Source organism: Camelina sativa, chromosome 3 (genome assembly GCF_030686135.1).
Source record: "Camelina sativa cultivar CO46 ecotype springtype chromosome 3, ASM3068613v1".
Taxonomy (NCBI): Eukaryota; Viridiplantae; Streptophyta; class Magnoliopsida; order Brassicales; family Brassicaceae; genus Camelina; species Camelina sativa.
In genome coordinates, this window is record NC_141882.1 from 30,266,467 (window position 1) to 30,281,776 (window position 15,310).

General features: G+C 38.4%; 5 protein-coding genes across 5 annotated transcripts; 4 read left to right on the forward strand and 1 right to left on the reverse strand.

The window, feature by feature from the left end:
* Positions 1-345: 345 nt before the first annotated feature.
* Positions 346-1,982, forward strand: LOC104778338 (trihelix transcription factor ASIL1). The gene has a single exon (XM_010502767.3). The coding sequence runs from the start codon at positions 571-573 to the stop codon at positions 1,738-1,740; it is 1,170 nt and encodes a 389-aa protein (XP_010501069.2). The 5' UTR covers positions 346-570; the 3' UTR covers positions 1,741-1,982.
* A 284-nt stretch (positions 1,983-2,266) lies between these two features.
* LOC104778339 (dormancy-associated protein homolog 4-like) lies at positions 2,267-3,354 on the forward strand. The gene is made up of 3 exons (XM_010502768.3): positions 2,267-2,630; positions 2,996-3,089; positions 3,202-3,354. The coding sequence occupies exons 1-3, from the start codon at positions 2,366-2,368 to the stop codon at positions 3,227-3,229; spliced, it is 387 nt and encodes a 128-aa protein (XP_010501070.1). The 5' UTR covers positions 2,267-2,365; the 3' UTR covers positions 3,230-3,354.
* Positions 3,355-3,566: 212 nt separating this feature from the next.
* On the reverse strand, positions 3,567-6,850 carry LOC104778342 (oligouridylate-binding protein 1A). The gene is made up of 12 exons (XM_087507109.1): positions 6,415-6,850; positions 6,019-6,080; positions 5,820-5,922; positions 5,638-5,714; positions 5,492-5,553; positions 5,308-5,395; positions 5,097-5,172; positions 4,976-5,006; positions 4,641-4,760; positions 4,461-4,546; positions 4,193-4,369; positions 3,567-4,086 (listed from the first exon to the last, which is right to left on the reverse strand). The coding sequence occupies exons 1-12, from the start codon at positions 6,532-6,534 to the stop codon at positions 3,820-3,822; spliced, it is 1,269 nt and encodes a 422-aa protein (XP_087363235.1). The 5' UTR covers positions 6,535-6,850; the 3' UTR covers positions 3,567-3,819.
* A 1,252-nt stretch (positions 6,851-8,102) lies between these two features.
* Positions 8,103-10,524, forward strand: LOC104778341 (exocyst complex component EXO70A1). Its single transcript, XM_019243981.2, has one exon. It carries the CDS (start codon positions 8,319-8,321, stop codon positions 10,206-10,208), a length of 1,890 nt encoding a protein of 629 aa, XP_019099526.2. The 5' UTR covers positions 8,103-8,318; the 3' UTR covers positions 10,209-10,524.
* A 142-nt stretch (positions 10,525-10,666) lies between these two features.
* LOC147947898 (uncharacterized) lies at positions 10,667-13,254 on the forward strand. Its single transcript, XM_087507489.1, has 3 exons — positions 10,667-10,771; positions 11,413-12,735; positions 12,802-13,254. Exons 1-3 carry the CDS (start codon positions 10,667-10,669, stop codon positions 13,252-13,254), a joined length of 1,881 nt encoding a protein of 626 aa, XP_087363615.1.
* The last annotated feature ends 2,056 nt before the right edge of the window (positions 13,255-15,310 follow it).

Here is a 15,310-nt window from a genome sequence, read left to right on the forward strand (position 1 = left end):
AGCTTCCACGCCTACCATCATCAATCTCTTTTTTATTATTGGGCCTTCACAGTTATATCAGGCCTTTAGTCCACTGGACTTAATTTATGTCATTGTTCTATTTCGGGTTTGAGCTTACAAAAAAAAAAAAAAAAAAATTATGAATTCAAATTTGTAATTTGTAAATATAATATTAGTTTTTTATTCATTTTGTCGACTAAAAAAAAAATATATATATATATATATATAGATTGAACAAAATTAAATTTATAATCCGTCGGCTGTCAGGGTGTATATTCAATATTCTTCTAATAAAAATGGCAAAAGAATAAATACCATATAGGCTATAGCAATAATGTTAATTTACCAATAAAACCAAATCGAATATTCACGGTTTCTGAAATCGCTTTCACGTTTATTTTTAAAAGAAAGGGAGTTGAAGGGTGTTTTCGTCTTTTAACATAACCATCGGGTCAATAACGGAGATTTCACCTATCCGGTGACCTTATCCCCTCGCCGGTGAACGAATCTCAGATCCAAAACAATTTGGCATAAAATTCCTCAGATTCTCTGAAAAATTCAAGCTAAGCGATGGAGGAAGACGACGAGATTCAGTCGATTCATTCTCCGGGAGATTCTTCCCTTTCACCACAAGCTCCTCCCTCTCCGCCGATTTTGCCGACAAACGACGTTACCGTCGCCGTTGTGAAGAAACCGACGGCTGCTTCTGTTTCGTCTCAGTCTCCGTCTAGGAACGCTTTAGCGTTAGTGGTTCATACTCCTGCTGTAACCGGTGGTGGTGGTGGTAGCGGTAACAGAAACGGACGAGGAGGAAGCGGTGGTGGCGGCGGCGGAAGAGACGATTGTTGGAGCGAAGAAGCTACGAAGGTTCTAATCGACGCTTGGGGAGATCGGTTCTCTGAACCAGGTAAAGGAACATTGAAGCAACAACATTGGAAAGAAGTAGCTGAGATTGTGAACAAGTCTCGTCAATGCAAATACCCTAAAACTGATATACAGTGTAAGAACAGGATTGATACTGTCAAGAAGAAGTATAAGCAAGAGAAGGCTAAGATTGCTTCTGGTGATGGGCCTAGTAAATGGGTCTTCTTCAAGAAGCTTGAGAGTTTGATTGGTGCTAGTACTACAACAGCTATCACTACCAGAGCTTCAGAGAAGGCTCCTATGGGAGGAGGTCTTGTGAATAGCCGTTCGCATCTGTTTAAACGGCAAGCTAAAGGGACGCAGATTCAAGGAGGAGGGGATTTGAAGAGAGGTTCTGATTCCATGCGTTGGCATTTTAGGAAACGAAGTGCTTCTGAGACTGAGTCTGAGTCTGAGTCTGATCCTGAACTTGAGGCTTCACCTGATTCTGCTGAGAGTTTGCCACCGCCTCAACCTGTTTCGTATCAGCTGCCAAAGAGGTTGAAGGTGGATAAGAGTGAAGGGAGTGGAGTTGGAGATGTGGCGAGGGCGATTCTCGGATTCACGGAGGCTTATGAGAAAGCTGAGACTGCTAAGCTTAAGCTAATGGTGGAATTGGAAAAAGAGAGGATGAAGTTCGCTAAAGAGATGGAATTGCAGAGAATGCAGTTCTTGAAAACTCAGTTGGAGATAACACAGAGCAATCAAGAAGAGGAAGAGAGGAGCAGGCAGCGAGGAGATAGAAGGATCGTTGATGATGATGATGATGATGATGATGATGATGATAATGATGATGATGATCGCAATGTCAAGAATAACGGCAATGTAAGTAGCTGACAAACAATTGAAACACAAAATGTTCCTATTGATATTTGCTATGATAAAAGCTGTCTAGATTGCTGGATTTAGGATTTCATGTTGTTGTTCTTGTTGTTGTTGCTGCCTTGTGGGATGTGTAAATGTAGTTAAGTTCTTATGACTCTGATCATTATCATCATGTTCTTGTTATATTCGTTGTTGTTGTTATCCGTTTTGGGCTGAAATATGGGCAAATTAAAAAAAAAAAGTTTGAACTTGAATATCTTGAAACCTCTGTAATTCTTAGTCACTGTGATTCTAAAAAGATTTTGAGACTTTTCTTAGTAAGAAACCTGAATATTTAGCAGTTTGTGATTCTAAGTTAAGAAGACACAATATAGCCAATGTCTTAGTAGAATGAGATTAGAGAGACAATTGATTGATTAGTCAGCATCTTTTTATCCTTAAATTAAAATCTTCTTAATTAAGACAAAGCTTATAATTAACCTCACTAAAAATATTCAATGCTTTTCTTTCTCGTTCTTTCCTCTATAAAATCCATTTTCATGGCAGAAGAAAAAAGAGAAGATAGAGACAGTAAAATAAAAACCGGAATTAATTCAAAAAATATATATTATATATTTTGGATAAATTTGTTGATCGGATGGGGTTCCTACACAAGCTGTGGGATGAAACGGTGGCCGGACCAACGCCGGACAATGGTCTCGGTAAATTGAGAAAGCACAATTCATCATCATCCACCGTCCGATCTTCTCGTCCTGCTCTCTCGAACGATCAAGTCACCAGAAGCATAATGGTGACCAAGGGGAATAACAATGTCCTTGGTCTTCGTAAATTGAAAATGGATCCGAATCGTGTTTCGGGTTCTCCCACCGGGTCATGTAGCATCCCGGGGACGCCTTTAACCCGTACTTATTTCTCTCCTCTTTCCTCTTAATCAAAATGATTAATTACAATACAATTAGAGAGTTTTCGCGGGTAAAATGTTTAAAAGTTCTAGTTAATGAAAGATTTAGCCTATGTTTCTTGCATTGGAATTCATGTTACATGATTGGTTAGTTGGAGTATGTGAATAGCAGTAAATGATAATAAAGAATAGAGAATGATTGGTGTTTTTCGGAGTCTTTTTCATATAAGTAGTATTAATGAACGTTAATTGTTAGAAAATGAATTGTATGTAAATGGTATGCTATTTACAAAATTAACGTTATAGTATTTTAAAAAGATAAGACTTATGTAGTACTCACGTTTGGGTAAAACATAAATTATGCAGCTGGGACACCATGCGATGATTTGGGACCATTCACTGCCGGTAAAATCCCTTCCTCTGGCGAAGACAATGCCGCAAGTCTCACCACTTATGATTGGTTTGTTATTTTCTCCATCACTTTAATATATCAGAAAAGAAAAAGAAAAAAAAAAAGAAAAAACCCTTTGCGTATCTAACTGCATTGATATAATCCCTCTATGTCTATGCAGGATTGTGATAAACGCGTTGGACCGTTGAACAAAGCCGAGAGAGAAAAATCTTACGAGGTTTTTGTGTAAATAACATTTAAGTAACCTATGCATGTAAATTATGTAAATATTTACTGATACGGTCAGTATTCAATTGATGTCTCTTGAAACAAAGCCTACATTTCTATTACAACGATTATTCGAACTCTTCCAAATATCTAACAAGTGGTGTTTTCATTTGTATTTATGCTTCAGACAAATTACTTCAGTATAAATGAAACTAGAGAACTTTTGTACTGTATAAATAACCGACAAATGTAGTTTCATTCAAATCTACCATTACAGAACAACAATACATCATGTACTACACCTCAAACAACATAAAATCCCCAAAACTAAATCCCTTTTATTTGATGTCATCTTATTGCTTGCTTTCAGTCCAAGTAAGACCGATAGGTTACAAACTGAGCATCAAGCTCTCCATACATAAATAAAAACCAAATGCTTTAATAAGAGACACATACATAAAGACTCTTGAACCAGGTCTAGAAAAAAAAAGCAAGAAAAACTTAAAATTAAAAAGAAAGGAAGAAAGAGAAAGAAAAAAAAAAGTATCACAAGAGCTAGGACCAGAGTTTATTACTGATAGTACATGAGCTGCTGATGTGCCGCAGCTACATTCTGAAAGCCACCATCGTACATAGTTGCACTTGCTCCAGCTACATTGACTCCAAGACCTCCTTGCCTTAGAGAATGTTGAGCCTGAGGGTGCATCTTAGCTATAGCCAGTTGTCTCTCATAGGCTAAAAGGTCCATTGCAGATAGAGTGGGGACTGAGACCGGGGCTGGTGGGGGAAGTGGGTTTGAGGCTGTGCCTGATGGAGTTGGTTTGCTTCCCCACGAACACTGCAATTAATCACAGAAACAAGGAATGGGTTCTAACACTTCTCCAGAGAAAGTCAGAATGATGAAACAACAGTTAGATCTAGGTAAGCATAGCTAAAGTTAGTACCTTTATCTGTCTGCTAAAGAGGAAAGGCTGAGCGTTGCCCATCTGGATAGCAAGAGCAGCCTCTTCATGAGTGTTATATCTCACAAAACCAAACCCTTTGTCCCGCTGGACACGGACCTCTTCAATCACTCCAGCGCCAAGTGCATAAAATAGACGGTGTAGATCAAGCTGAGTTACCTGCAAGATTGACAACTATCACATGGTGCCCAAAGAAAAACAAGTGCTGCCTCTGTGTTATGTAGAGCAATTCGTTACGTTGATAACTTACTTCTGGAGAGAGGTTTCCTACATAGACAGTTGTATATTGTGGATTGTTTTCAGGGGCATCTTCATTTGCGAGCTCTCTACCATCCTCTGCATAATCAAATGTTTAATCAGTGTAATCTTCAAAAAGATCATTTTTAAGAGTGTGAAAATTTTAATAGTTGCACAGTCATCAAATGAAAACCTGAAGAGCCATTTGTAAGTTCCACGACACTTTTTCCATCAGAGCTATGCTTGTCTTCGCCAAAAGTAGCACCTTTTGTCGCCCAGTTGCATCTGATCTGTCTGCTACTTAACCATTTACCTGAGATGAAGTAAAACAAACCAAGGTTGTAGTACTGACAAAAGAAAGCGCTAGGAATTCAGATAACAACTCAATTCTAGAGGCAAAGCATGATTGGCCCACAATATTACACAACAAAATGCATCATAAAATATCAGCATGGAGAAACCAAAGTTCAAAAAGCAACCATAAAGATAAAGCTATAATACCACAAGCTGTTACAAGATAATTCTTACCATTCATCTCATTTATGGCAGTTTGAGCATCCTGCAAAACAAATTTAACATTCAAACATCAATAAAAATCCATGAATGGAGCTAAAAACAACAGTCACCAATGATTTAAAGAATACAAAACCTGCTGATTACGGAAGGAAACAAACCCAAAGCCCCTTGAGCGTCCAGTTTTCTGGTCCCACATTACTCTTGCATCCCTTCATAAGAATAATGATGGAGTGTTTAGAAAAATAAGCTTCATCAATAAAGAAACCTTGTAACACGATAGTGATATATAGGTACAACTAAGTTGTGTAACTAGATTTTTTTTTTTTATATAACCAAGCACTTACGAGCAGCTATTGAAGGCAGCAAAGCTATCAAACAATGCTGCATCAGTAACCTCTGGACTGAGATCTCCAACAAAAATGTTGAAATGGCCTGCATTTCATGTAAACAAAACCATTCAACATCACAGCCTCACTCAAAGAAAAAGCGAACAAAATGCAATATCAATCCGTACTAATCCTAACTTACTTGATGTATCTTCCCTCTGACCAGTTGCATACGCCCAATTAACTTTCATAGGCTGTCCAAATCTGCGAAATCCAGTATTACTTACAATCGAAGGGAACATACAAAATGAATAAAAAAAGCATAGAGTACCAGTGTCAGATACTTACATATGCCTTCCGTTAAGAGTCATTATAGCCATAGCAGCAAATCTACGATCGAAGTAGTGAACAAATCCATATGATGACTGGCAAGTGTGGAAACATTCATGTCTAGAAGTTAGCTCCAGTAAGTAGTTTAGCGTTGGAAAAAAAAAAAAAAAAAAAACCAGGGGCAGTTTTCAAAACTCAACCTTATCCTTTCTGATGAGTTTACAGCTTTCAATAGGACCAGCGCCTGCAAAAATCTCTTGAAGAAGAGCCTCCGTGACCTGCGTGTGAATGTTGCCAGCATACCTGCAATACCAGAGAACGATTAAAACAGGTTGAAACTCAGCATTTCTCTTTGGTTCCAATGTCACAAAAACAAATCATAGAAATAAAAACACTCACACACTACGGCAAGTACTGGGATCAAAACCAGGAGGAAGGTTTCCACTTGGCAAAGGCTCCATCTGCAATAATAGCATAACCAAACATTTAGAAATGATTACAGAACAAGTTGCTCAAAACCACTCTTTTCTACCATTGCCAGCAAAAACTGAACACAAGAAACACAAATCAGCACATAAACCGAATTAAACCTTAGCCCACAATCAAAAACTCAAAGCTTTACAATGATAATTACCCATAGAAGAGAGACAGAGATTCAGAAGACCAGGTTAGAGAACTCAGTGATTGGAAACCCACGAATCGGAATAACAAAACAAACCCTAATCACGAATGAGGCATTAAAAAACAAAAAGCAAAGACAAAACCAAAACAGATCAATGAAATGAAAAAAAAGACCTGAGGAGGAGGCATAACACCAGGATGATAAAGAGAAGGATGTTGTTGTTGCATCATAGCTTGCTGAATCATAGCTTGTTGTTGTTGTTGCTGCTGCAGCTTCAGCCTTTGATTCTGCATTTTTTTTCTTTTTCTTTTGTGGCTTCTTTCTCACTGCGATAGATAAAAATATCTGTTTGTTTCCCCGAGAAAAAGTTGTGATTTTTTTCCCCTTAAGCTAGGGTTCAAAATCAAGTAAGAAGAAGATGAAAGAAAAGAAAAAAAAAAAAAAAAAAAAAAAAAAAAAGAAAAAAAAAAGAGAAAAAAAAAAAGGAAAATAAATCAAAGAAGAAAGAGAAGATAATCGCACGCACTCTCTCTCTCTATCTCTCTAAAGGGAGTAAAGAAAGGCCGTACGAAACAAGTGACCATTTTATAGGAGTCTGACGATTTCTTCGAGAGAGAGAGAGATAGATAGGGTAAGTTCTAATCTCACGCGGCTGTGAATATTCATTTGCTAACGGCCCAGCTCAAGGCCCAAACTCACTTTACTCACACAGTGAAGTGGCAGAGTACAGTGCGTTGCGTTCCCGTGACTGACAAATTAGTTACGTAGTTTTTTTACGGCCCAGCCCAAAGTACCAAACTGATTAAGACACAAACTGAATTGTTCATTTCATGTACTTATAATTTTACTATCAAAAATAAATTTCAAACAAAAACGACAACCATATCAAACCAATCGATACTTAATTAACACTTTTTTTCTTTGTTATGCATGCCTTAGGTGGATTAGTTACTACTAATTGTTTTATATTCTTAAAAAGCTCATTGTTCCTTTATCCTTTATGTTTTGTTCTTTTTTGCATGTCGGCAGGGCATGATATGCTTTTAGTCTTTTAGAGTTTATTGTAATAACTTACCTTTTAGAAATCTTCTGTTAGCACCAATAATGCGCAGTAAAATCAATAGATCTATCATTTGCACTTTCATTAATGATTAATCTTCGCCTATCATCCATTATTTAAATAAATCTATTCAATTTGACTATAACATGTATAATCCGTTTAATTTCCTCTTAGTTTTGTATATACTAATTATTTTTGAATCCAATTATTAATCAATTATATATTTTTTTTTTAGACATTTAAATGAAGAGTTTATAATGTTCTACAATAACTAATGTACAAATTTTGAATGAAAATCATAAAATTTTCTTTTAAAATTACGTTTTTATGTGTTTACCGTAATTTTAAATACAAATACTATAGTTATATATTTCATTTGATATTTTTTCCTATCACATAAAAAATATACATATATTTAATAATATATAATTGTATGTTATTATTAATTTAATAAAATAACCCTAAAACTAGTTCCGATTAATTCCATTTAAACTCTGATTTAATCTCTGTTTCCTCTATAACTATCACCTAGTGATTTCTAAGACATGATAATAACACATACTAGTAATTTAATGATTTTTATTTAAATATAATAATTGATTTATCATTTGTTTAGTGACAGTACTGATATGTAATAACACTATAAAAAAAACTGAAATAATCCATGCTAATTATTAGAGATCTACATTCTGAAGTGAGAGTAGATTGAACTCGCCGTAGTTTTCTGTATTCCCGGTAGCGTCACGCCGCCGGCGAAAAACACTGATAATTTTAGTAATTTTCTATGGTTTTTTTCAGACATAAACAAAAAAATAAAAACACACCCCACGAGCTGAGCGTTGAATAAGTCACTCTATTGACTCTTTTCCCAAAAGGAAAAAAAAAAAAAAAAAACGAATTTTGATTTCTTTATTAAAAAAATTCACAAACCAAATTATTAGTTTTCTTCATCACCACCAGCCTAAATCTCATTTCTAAGGAGACCTAAATCGATCGGTGAAGTCAAAACACCAATCCATGTCAACACTTGATGAGAATCGTGGCGATGGTTCCGATTTAGAGACGGCGGAGAAGATAATACTCCGGTGGGATTCAACAACATGTGAAGAAGCTAAAGAGAATCTTATTTTCCAAAGCGGTGGTGATCGAGATGAAGTAGATCGCTACTTACGAGCCGTAGACGAAGTCCAAAGACACATCTCTTCAATCTCAGTCTCCGACGAAGTCAAACCAGCCACCTCAACGATTCAAATCGCCATGGCTAGGCTCGAAGACGAGCTGAGAAACATCTTGATCTCTCAGACTTCTACTTTCGAACCTGATTCGCTTCTCCTCGATTCATCGCTATCTTCTTCCTCTTTCGCTTCTTCCTCCCGCACCGAGCTTGACGATGACTATAGCGTCACAACTTGTGACGAAGATGAAGAGCAACAACAGCAACAACAAGTGGATCTGGTTCTACCGGATGGTTCAGATTCCGGTTCACGCCGGTTATCGAGGAGCAGAAGAAGCAATAGCAAATCCACTAGCAGTATACGAGAGATCGATCTTGTATCTCCCGAAGCTGTCTCTGATCTGAGATCAATCGCTCAGAGGATGATCGGAGCTGGTTACTCACGCGAGTGTCTTCAGGTATACGGAAACGTTAGAAAAACCGCCATGGAAACGATGTTTAAGCAGCTAGGGATTGTGAAATTAGGGATTGGAGATGTTCAGAGACTTGACTGGGAAGCTGTTGAAGTGAAGATCAGGAGATGGATCCGTGCGGCTAAAGTTTGCGTTAGAGTAGTCTTCGCTAGCGAGAAGAGACTCTGTGAGCAGATATTTGAAGGAACCATGGAAGAGACGACATGTTTCATGGATATTGTCAAAGGCTCTGCTTTGCAACTTTTCAATTTCCCTGAAGCTATAAGCATTAGTAGAAGATCACCTGAGAAACTATTCAAGATTCTTGATTTACACGATGCTTTAACAGATTTGTTACCTGATATGGAAGAGATCTTCGATTCGAGTTCGTCCGAGGCTATTCTTGTTCAAGCTACAGAGATACAATCAAGATTAGCTGAAGCAGCAAGAGGTATACTCACTGAGTTTGAGAACGCTGTGTTTCGTGAGCCTTCGGTTGTTCCTGTCCCTGGAGGAACTATACATCCATTGACAAGGTATGTGATGAACTACCTCAACTTGATCTCTGACTATAAAGAAACGTTGATTGATCTCATCATGACCAAACCATGCCGGGGTTTGGAATGTACCAATGATAGAAACAATCCCGATATGGATATCTCTCAGCTTGAAGGTATATCTCCGTTAGCTTTGCATATGATTTGGACTATGGTGATGCTTCAGTTCAATCTTGAAGAGAAGTCTTTGCATTACAAAGAAGAACCTTTGTCTCACATCTTCGTCATGAACAATGTCCATTACATAGTTCAGAAGGTGAAAAGCTCTCCGGAGCTAATGGAGTTGATAGGAGATAAGTATTTAAGAAAGCTTACTGGGATATTTAGACAGGCGGCTACCAAGTATCAGAGAGCCACATGGGTCAGAGTTCTGAATAGCTTGAGAGATGAAGGATTACATGTGAGCGGAAGCTTCTCTTCTGGTGTATCGAAAAGTGCTTTAAGAGAGAGGTTTAAAGCTTTCAATACAATGTTTGAAGAGGTTCATAGGATTCAGTCGACATGGTTGGTTCCAGATACTCAGCTTAGAGAAGAACTCAGGATATCTCTATCCGAGCATCTTATCCCGGCTTATAGATCTTTTCTTGGAAGATTCAGGGGACACATAGAGAGTGGAAGACATCCAGAAAACTACTTGAAATACTCTGTTGAAAACCTTGAAACCGCTGTGTTGGATTTCTTCGAAGGATATACCACAGCTCCACATTTGAGACGGTCTCAGTGAAAGAAGAAGATTGGAAAAACCCATAAAGGTTTCCTTTTTGGTTTCCCACATTAGAATTTTTAGCCATATATATCATATATCATCATTCTTTGAATTCTTTCCATTTTCATGTGGCAGTGTTCAGATTGTTCTCCAGCTTCTGGTGAATAGTCTCTCACTCTTTTGTACTTGTAAGCATATTTATTTGTTGTGTGTAGTTTGTTTGTTGCCAAATTTCAATACTCTCTCCATTGTTGATATAAATGTTTGATTTTTGTATTTTGTGACTTTGGATTTATTCTAGTTCCTTCATAAATGCACTGTACTAGTTCCTTCATAATTGCAGTTTGATTTCTTCTCTGAGTGATCATCAATAACCACAAGGTTTATCCTAATCCCAACAACACGAATGGTGTTAATTGAAAAGATCAGTGACTAAAATGGTTATAGCAGCAGAACAACGTAAATCTTAAAGGAACATGTCTTCTAAGAACATGGGAGGACAGAGGCCACCACCAAACAATGGAGGAGCACTGGCACAGAAGAACATGGCAAGAGGCCCACCAAAAAGACGGGATGATCAGGTAACAACAAAAACTAACAGCAGTAGAGTGATCGTCTCTTTTGTCTTTGTTTGGTTTCTTACGGGTCAAGTAAGTCTAACTTGTGGTTCCTCAAGCATGTCCAAAAGCTACCGGCGTAAATCCCATATTTTTGACACTTTCTATAGCACCAACACTTATTAAAAACTGTATGAAAGAGATAAATGGTTTGAAGTTTGAACCAATTCCTTTGATACTACTGCGTCGAAGAAGTATAAAGTATCTATAATCCTAAAAGAAATGGTTTGGACCGATCTAGTTAAACATTAAAAGTATCAAGGTTTATAGTATCTACGAACCTTGTTAGTGAATATCTTCTCGAAGAAGGCAAAGCGATCTGTGATGTATTACGGATAGTGTCGATATATTTGTGTTGTACTTATCGTCCTAGTGTGATAAGGTTTAGGTTCCGATTTATTAGCACATTGAGCTTATCGTATATTGAGTCCCTCATGTATAAATACCACATTATGGTTAATCAATAAAGCAAGTCAGTTTGATATCTAATTCTACATAGTATCAGAGCTGATTTTTTAACAAAATCTTTTCCTTGTTCTAAAAAGTGTCGATAGTTTCGACTTTTCTTGCGTGCCAAGAAAGCGATGTAAACCACCGGAGAGCAGTTGTCTTGTTCGTCTGGAGCTCTTGTCTCAACGTCGTCGTCAACGACGGTGTCACCGTACACTCTGTCCAGTTCCGATAACCCGGGTACAGTGATCTCCTCTGTTCTGTTGAACGGAGAGAATTACAATGAATGGTCTGAAGAGATGTTGAATGCTCTCCAAGCCAAGCGAAAAACTGGTTTCATTGATGGGTCTATCACGAAACCTTCAAACGATGATCCTAACTTCGACAATTGGAAGACGGTGAATTCAATGATTGTAGGTTGGATTCGAGCCTCGATTGAGCCCAAGGTGAAATCAATTGTTACGTTTATCTCTGATGCTAATCTTTTCTGGGATGAACTGCGACAACGGTTTTCAGTCAGTAACAACGTCCGTGTTCATCAGATCAAGGCTCAGCTTGCCTCATGCCGTCAAGAGGGACAGTCGGTGATTGACTATAATGGCAAGCTGTGTAATCTTTGGGATGAGCTGAAAAATTATCAAACAAGTGCAGTATGTCCTCATGGTTCACTCATGTCTGCACTAGTCAAAGAACGAGACGATGAAAAGTTTCATCAATTTGTCATGGGACTCGACGAATCACGTTTTGGTGGGATTTGTACAAGTCTGATTAATATGGATCCACTCCCGTCTCTCGGTGTTGCCTACTCCAAAGTAATACGTGAAGAACAGAGACTTGCTTCTTCACGACATCAGGAACAACGACAGGAGGCTGTGGGTTTTGTCGCACGTCGCGAGTTGGTTTCTCCATCCGTAGGCGCTGAGAATAAACCTGTGAATCATGTGGAGTCCTCTATTGTCAGGTCTCGTCCCGTGTTGTGCTCACACAGTGGTCGTACGAGACATGAAAAGAAGGACTGTTGGTCTCTAATTGGTTTCCTTGACTGGTGGACGAATCATAATGGTGTCGGTCGCGGCTCTAGTGGTCGTGGTCACGGTGGTCGAGGCGCTGGACGTGGCAGAGGACAGATAGCTACGACATATGCAACAAGTTATAATCCTTCAGCGCTTCCAGAATTCACACCATACCAACTTCGTGCCCTGTCTCAACTGCTTCAAGAAAGACCCTCTACTAATAGTTCTGATAAGTTATCTTGTAAGCCAAAGTTTGGCGATGTTATCCTTGATACAGGGGCTTCCCATCTTATGATTGGGAACCTTACTCTCTTGACTAATGTTGGTCCTATTTCACCTTGTTCGGTGGGTTTTGCGGATGGTAGCAAAACAATGGCCTTAAGTATGGGAGAATTTCTTCTTTCGGAGAAAATTTCCTTGACTAATGTTCTATATGTCCCAACTTTGAACTGCACTTTGATCTCTGTCTCTAAAATTGTGAAGCAAACTAAGTGCATGGCCACCTTTACTGATACTATTTGTGTTTTGTAGGACCGTTTTTCGAGGACTTTGATTGGAAGAGGTGAAGAGCGTGATGGGGTTTACTATCTAACGGATGTTGCAACTGCGAAGATTCACACAATTAATGTCTCTTCTGATCAAGCTTTGTGGCATAGACGGTTGGGTCATCCAAGTTCTTCGGTGCTTTCGTATTTGCCTATGGTTTCTATTTTTGGTTCTTCTAATAGCTCTTTGTCTTGTGACGTGTGTTTTCGAGCTAAGCAAACTAGAGAAGTTTTTCCTGATAGTATCAATAAAGATTCAGATTGTTTTTCTTTAATTCATTGTGATGTGTGGGGACCGTATCGTGTTCCTTCTTCTTGCGGTGCAATTTATTTCTTGACCATTGTTGACGATTTCTCAAGATCAGTATGGACATATCTATTATTGTTGGGAACAATAATTAGAAAAATTTCGAGCCTGAGGGTTTCTTGCACGCTTTAACTATAAGTGCACGTGGCTACTCCCCATTTGTTCACACTCCTAATCTCTGGATTTACGAGTGACTGATTGGGTGTCTACACAGCCTGTCCATTTGTGAAGTGCGTCTTACCCGGTTCGGACCAAATAAATTTTAAAATTGTTTTAAAGGTTAGATATTTTGGGGTTTGAAAAATATAAAATTAATCAGTAAAAATATTTGGATAAAAACGCCAGCTTGAGAATTATATATGTAGACGTATTATTACTTCACCAAAAAAAAAGGTTTTCTCTCTCTTCTAGCGATTTCTTGTGCAATCGAGAACCTTCTTCACCGCCTTTCCAAATCGGTGATTCAGCCTTCCGTCGACGGCGGATTTTAATCGGTTTCTGGTCTCCTTTACCCATGGCAGATCCAGATGTTTGGCTTGCTTTTCAAAACTTAAATCTGGGTTTAGATCGAAGCCCTCTTCAACTCTCGAGTGAAGCTCGGAGGAAGCAGGATGAAGAGCATAAACTCAGTCTTGTAGTCAAAGGTATTCATCCTTCACAAAATCCAGCTGGAATCAAGTTTATGATGCCAAAAATTTGGAAACTGGATGGACGAGTTACAAGTCAAATCAATGAAGATGGTACTGTTCAGTTCTTCTTTAAGAATGAACATCATCTGAATATGGTGTATGAAGGTGGACCGTGGACCTACAAAGACTGGTTGGTGATTGTGGATAAATGGAATCGAAGACAATACACAGATTTCCTGAGCACCATCAAGTTTTGGGTCAAGATTCACAACATACCTGATGACTCCAAGAATAACAGAGCAATTACCGAAATTGGTGAACCTCTTGGCCATGTAGAGGAAATCTTCATCCAACAACCGGACATCAATCAAGTTGGAGAGGTAATGGCTCGTATTAACATAAAAGCTGATAGTAGGCTCATATTTGCTCGTTATTTCCATTTTGAAGACCATGGAGATCCTACCCTTATCCGTTACACGTTTGAGAAGCTAAGGAAGTTTTGCTCTGCTTGTGGAAGTCTTGCCCATGTTGCTGCGGTATGTTCCTCTCAAATCAAGAACTGGAGTATAATACTCAAGAGCACCAATCTGTTCACCACTTGGACAGCACTCAAAATCCTATTGAAGAAGCAATCAATGATGACCTTATGGGAGAAACAGATAGTCCTAACTTAAATGTAAACACTTTGGAAAAGCCCCAACAATCTGATGAAGCAGAAGAATCTATGGACTACATGCAACATGATGTTCCTCAAAGGCATTCTAATAAGGCTCTTACTATACGTGAAGTAGGTGCATCTTCGGCTGCAGATGTTAACTTGGGTACTGCACTAGAGAGAGGAACTAAACGTAAATTAGCTATGGTGGATATAGAGGATACCGCTTTAATATCAAGAAGAAGAACATCAAATATTTCTGAAGACAAGGCTAAAGAGGAGGTGGAAACCCCAAAGCCACCATCTCCAAGATGAGAATTTTGCACTGGAATTGTTAGGGTTTGGGGAACCCCCTGACAATTCCTTATCTGAAGGATATCCATCATAAGTATAAGATTGATATCATGTTCCTTGTAGAAACTAAGAATAAAGATCCTTTTGTGCAGCAACTAGGTAATGATCTTCGCTTTAATCATCACCTTTTGGTATCTCCGGTTGGTCTTAGTGGAGGACTGGCAATTTTTTGGAAAGATACAATACAATGTGATTTTCTTTCGGCTCCAACACTCCACTACACGGATATGCATATTAAGGATGGGCAGTCTACCTTCTGCTTATCATATGTTTATGGCAATCCCCAAAGAAAGCCAAGACAACTCCTCTGGAATACTATGGAGAATCTAGCAAAACAGGGTGTCTATGATGATGAACCGAGAGTAGTGCTGGGAGATTTTAATGAGATTCAAAACAGTATGGAGAAGCTTGGAGGTTCTGTAAAGCATGAATGGCAATTTACAAATTTTAGAAGAATGTTAAATGCCTCAGGTCTTCATGAAGTTAAAACATATGGAGGTCCTTACACTTGGATTGGGAACAGAAGCATTGGTACTGTTAAATCTAAATT

Coding starts and splice junctions, on each gene's coding strand:
- LOC104778338 (XM_010502767.3), top strand. CDS start 571: ATGGAGGAAGACGACGAGATTCAGTCGATTCATTCTCCGGGAGATTCT.
- LOC104778339 (XM_010502768.3), top strand. CDS start 2,366: ATGGGGTTCCTACACAAGCTGTGGGATGAAACGGTGGCCGGACCAACG. Junction 2,631..2,995: donor CCCGGGGACGCCTTTAACCC/GTACTTATTTCT, acceptor TAAATTATGCAG/CTGGGACACCATGCGATGAT. Junction 3,090..3,201: donor AGTCTCACCACTTATGATTG/GTTTGTTATTTT, acceptor ATGTCTATGCAG/GATTGTGATAAACGCGTTGG.
- LOC147947898 (XM_087507489.1), top strand. CDS start 10,667: ATGTCTTCTAAGAACATGGGAGGACAGAGGCCACCACCAAACAATGGA. Junction 10,772..11,412: donor CAAAAAGACGGGATGATCAG/GTAACAACAAAA, acceptor ACCGGAGAGCAG/TTGTCTTGTTCGTCTGGAGC. Junction 12,736..12,801: donor TGAACTGCACTTTGATCTCT/GTCTCTAAAATT, acceptor TGTGTTTTGTAG/GACCGTTTTTCGAGGACTTT.
- LOC104778341 (XM_019243981.2), top strand. CDS start 8,319: ATGTCAACACTTGATGAGAATCGTGGCGATGGTTCCGATTTAGAGACG.
- LOC104778342 (XM_087507109.1), bottom strand. CDS start 6,534: ATGCAGAATCAAAGGCTGAAGCTGCAGCAGCAACAACAACAACAAGCT. Junction 5,554..5,637: donor ACTCTTAACGGAAGGCATAT/GTAAGTATCTGA, acceptor TGGATTTCGCAG/ATTTGGACAGCCTATGAAAG. Junction 4,370..4,460: donor TAGGAAACCTCTCTCCAGAA/GTAAGTTATCAA, acceptor TCAATCTTGCAG/GTAACTCAGCTTGATCTACA.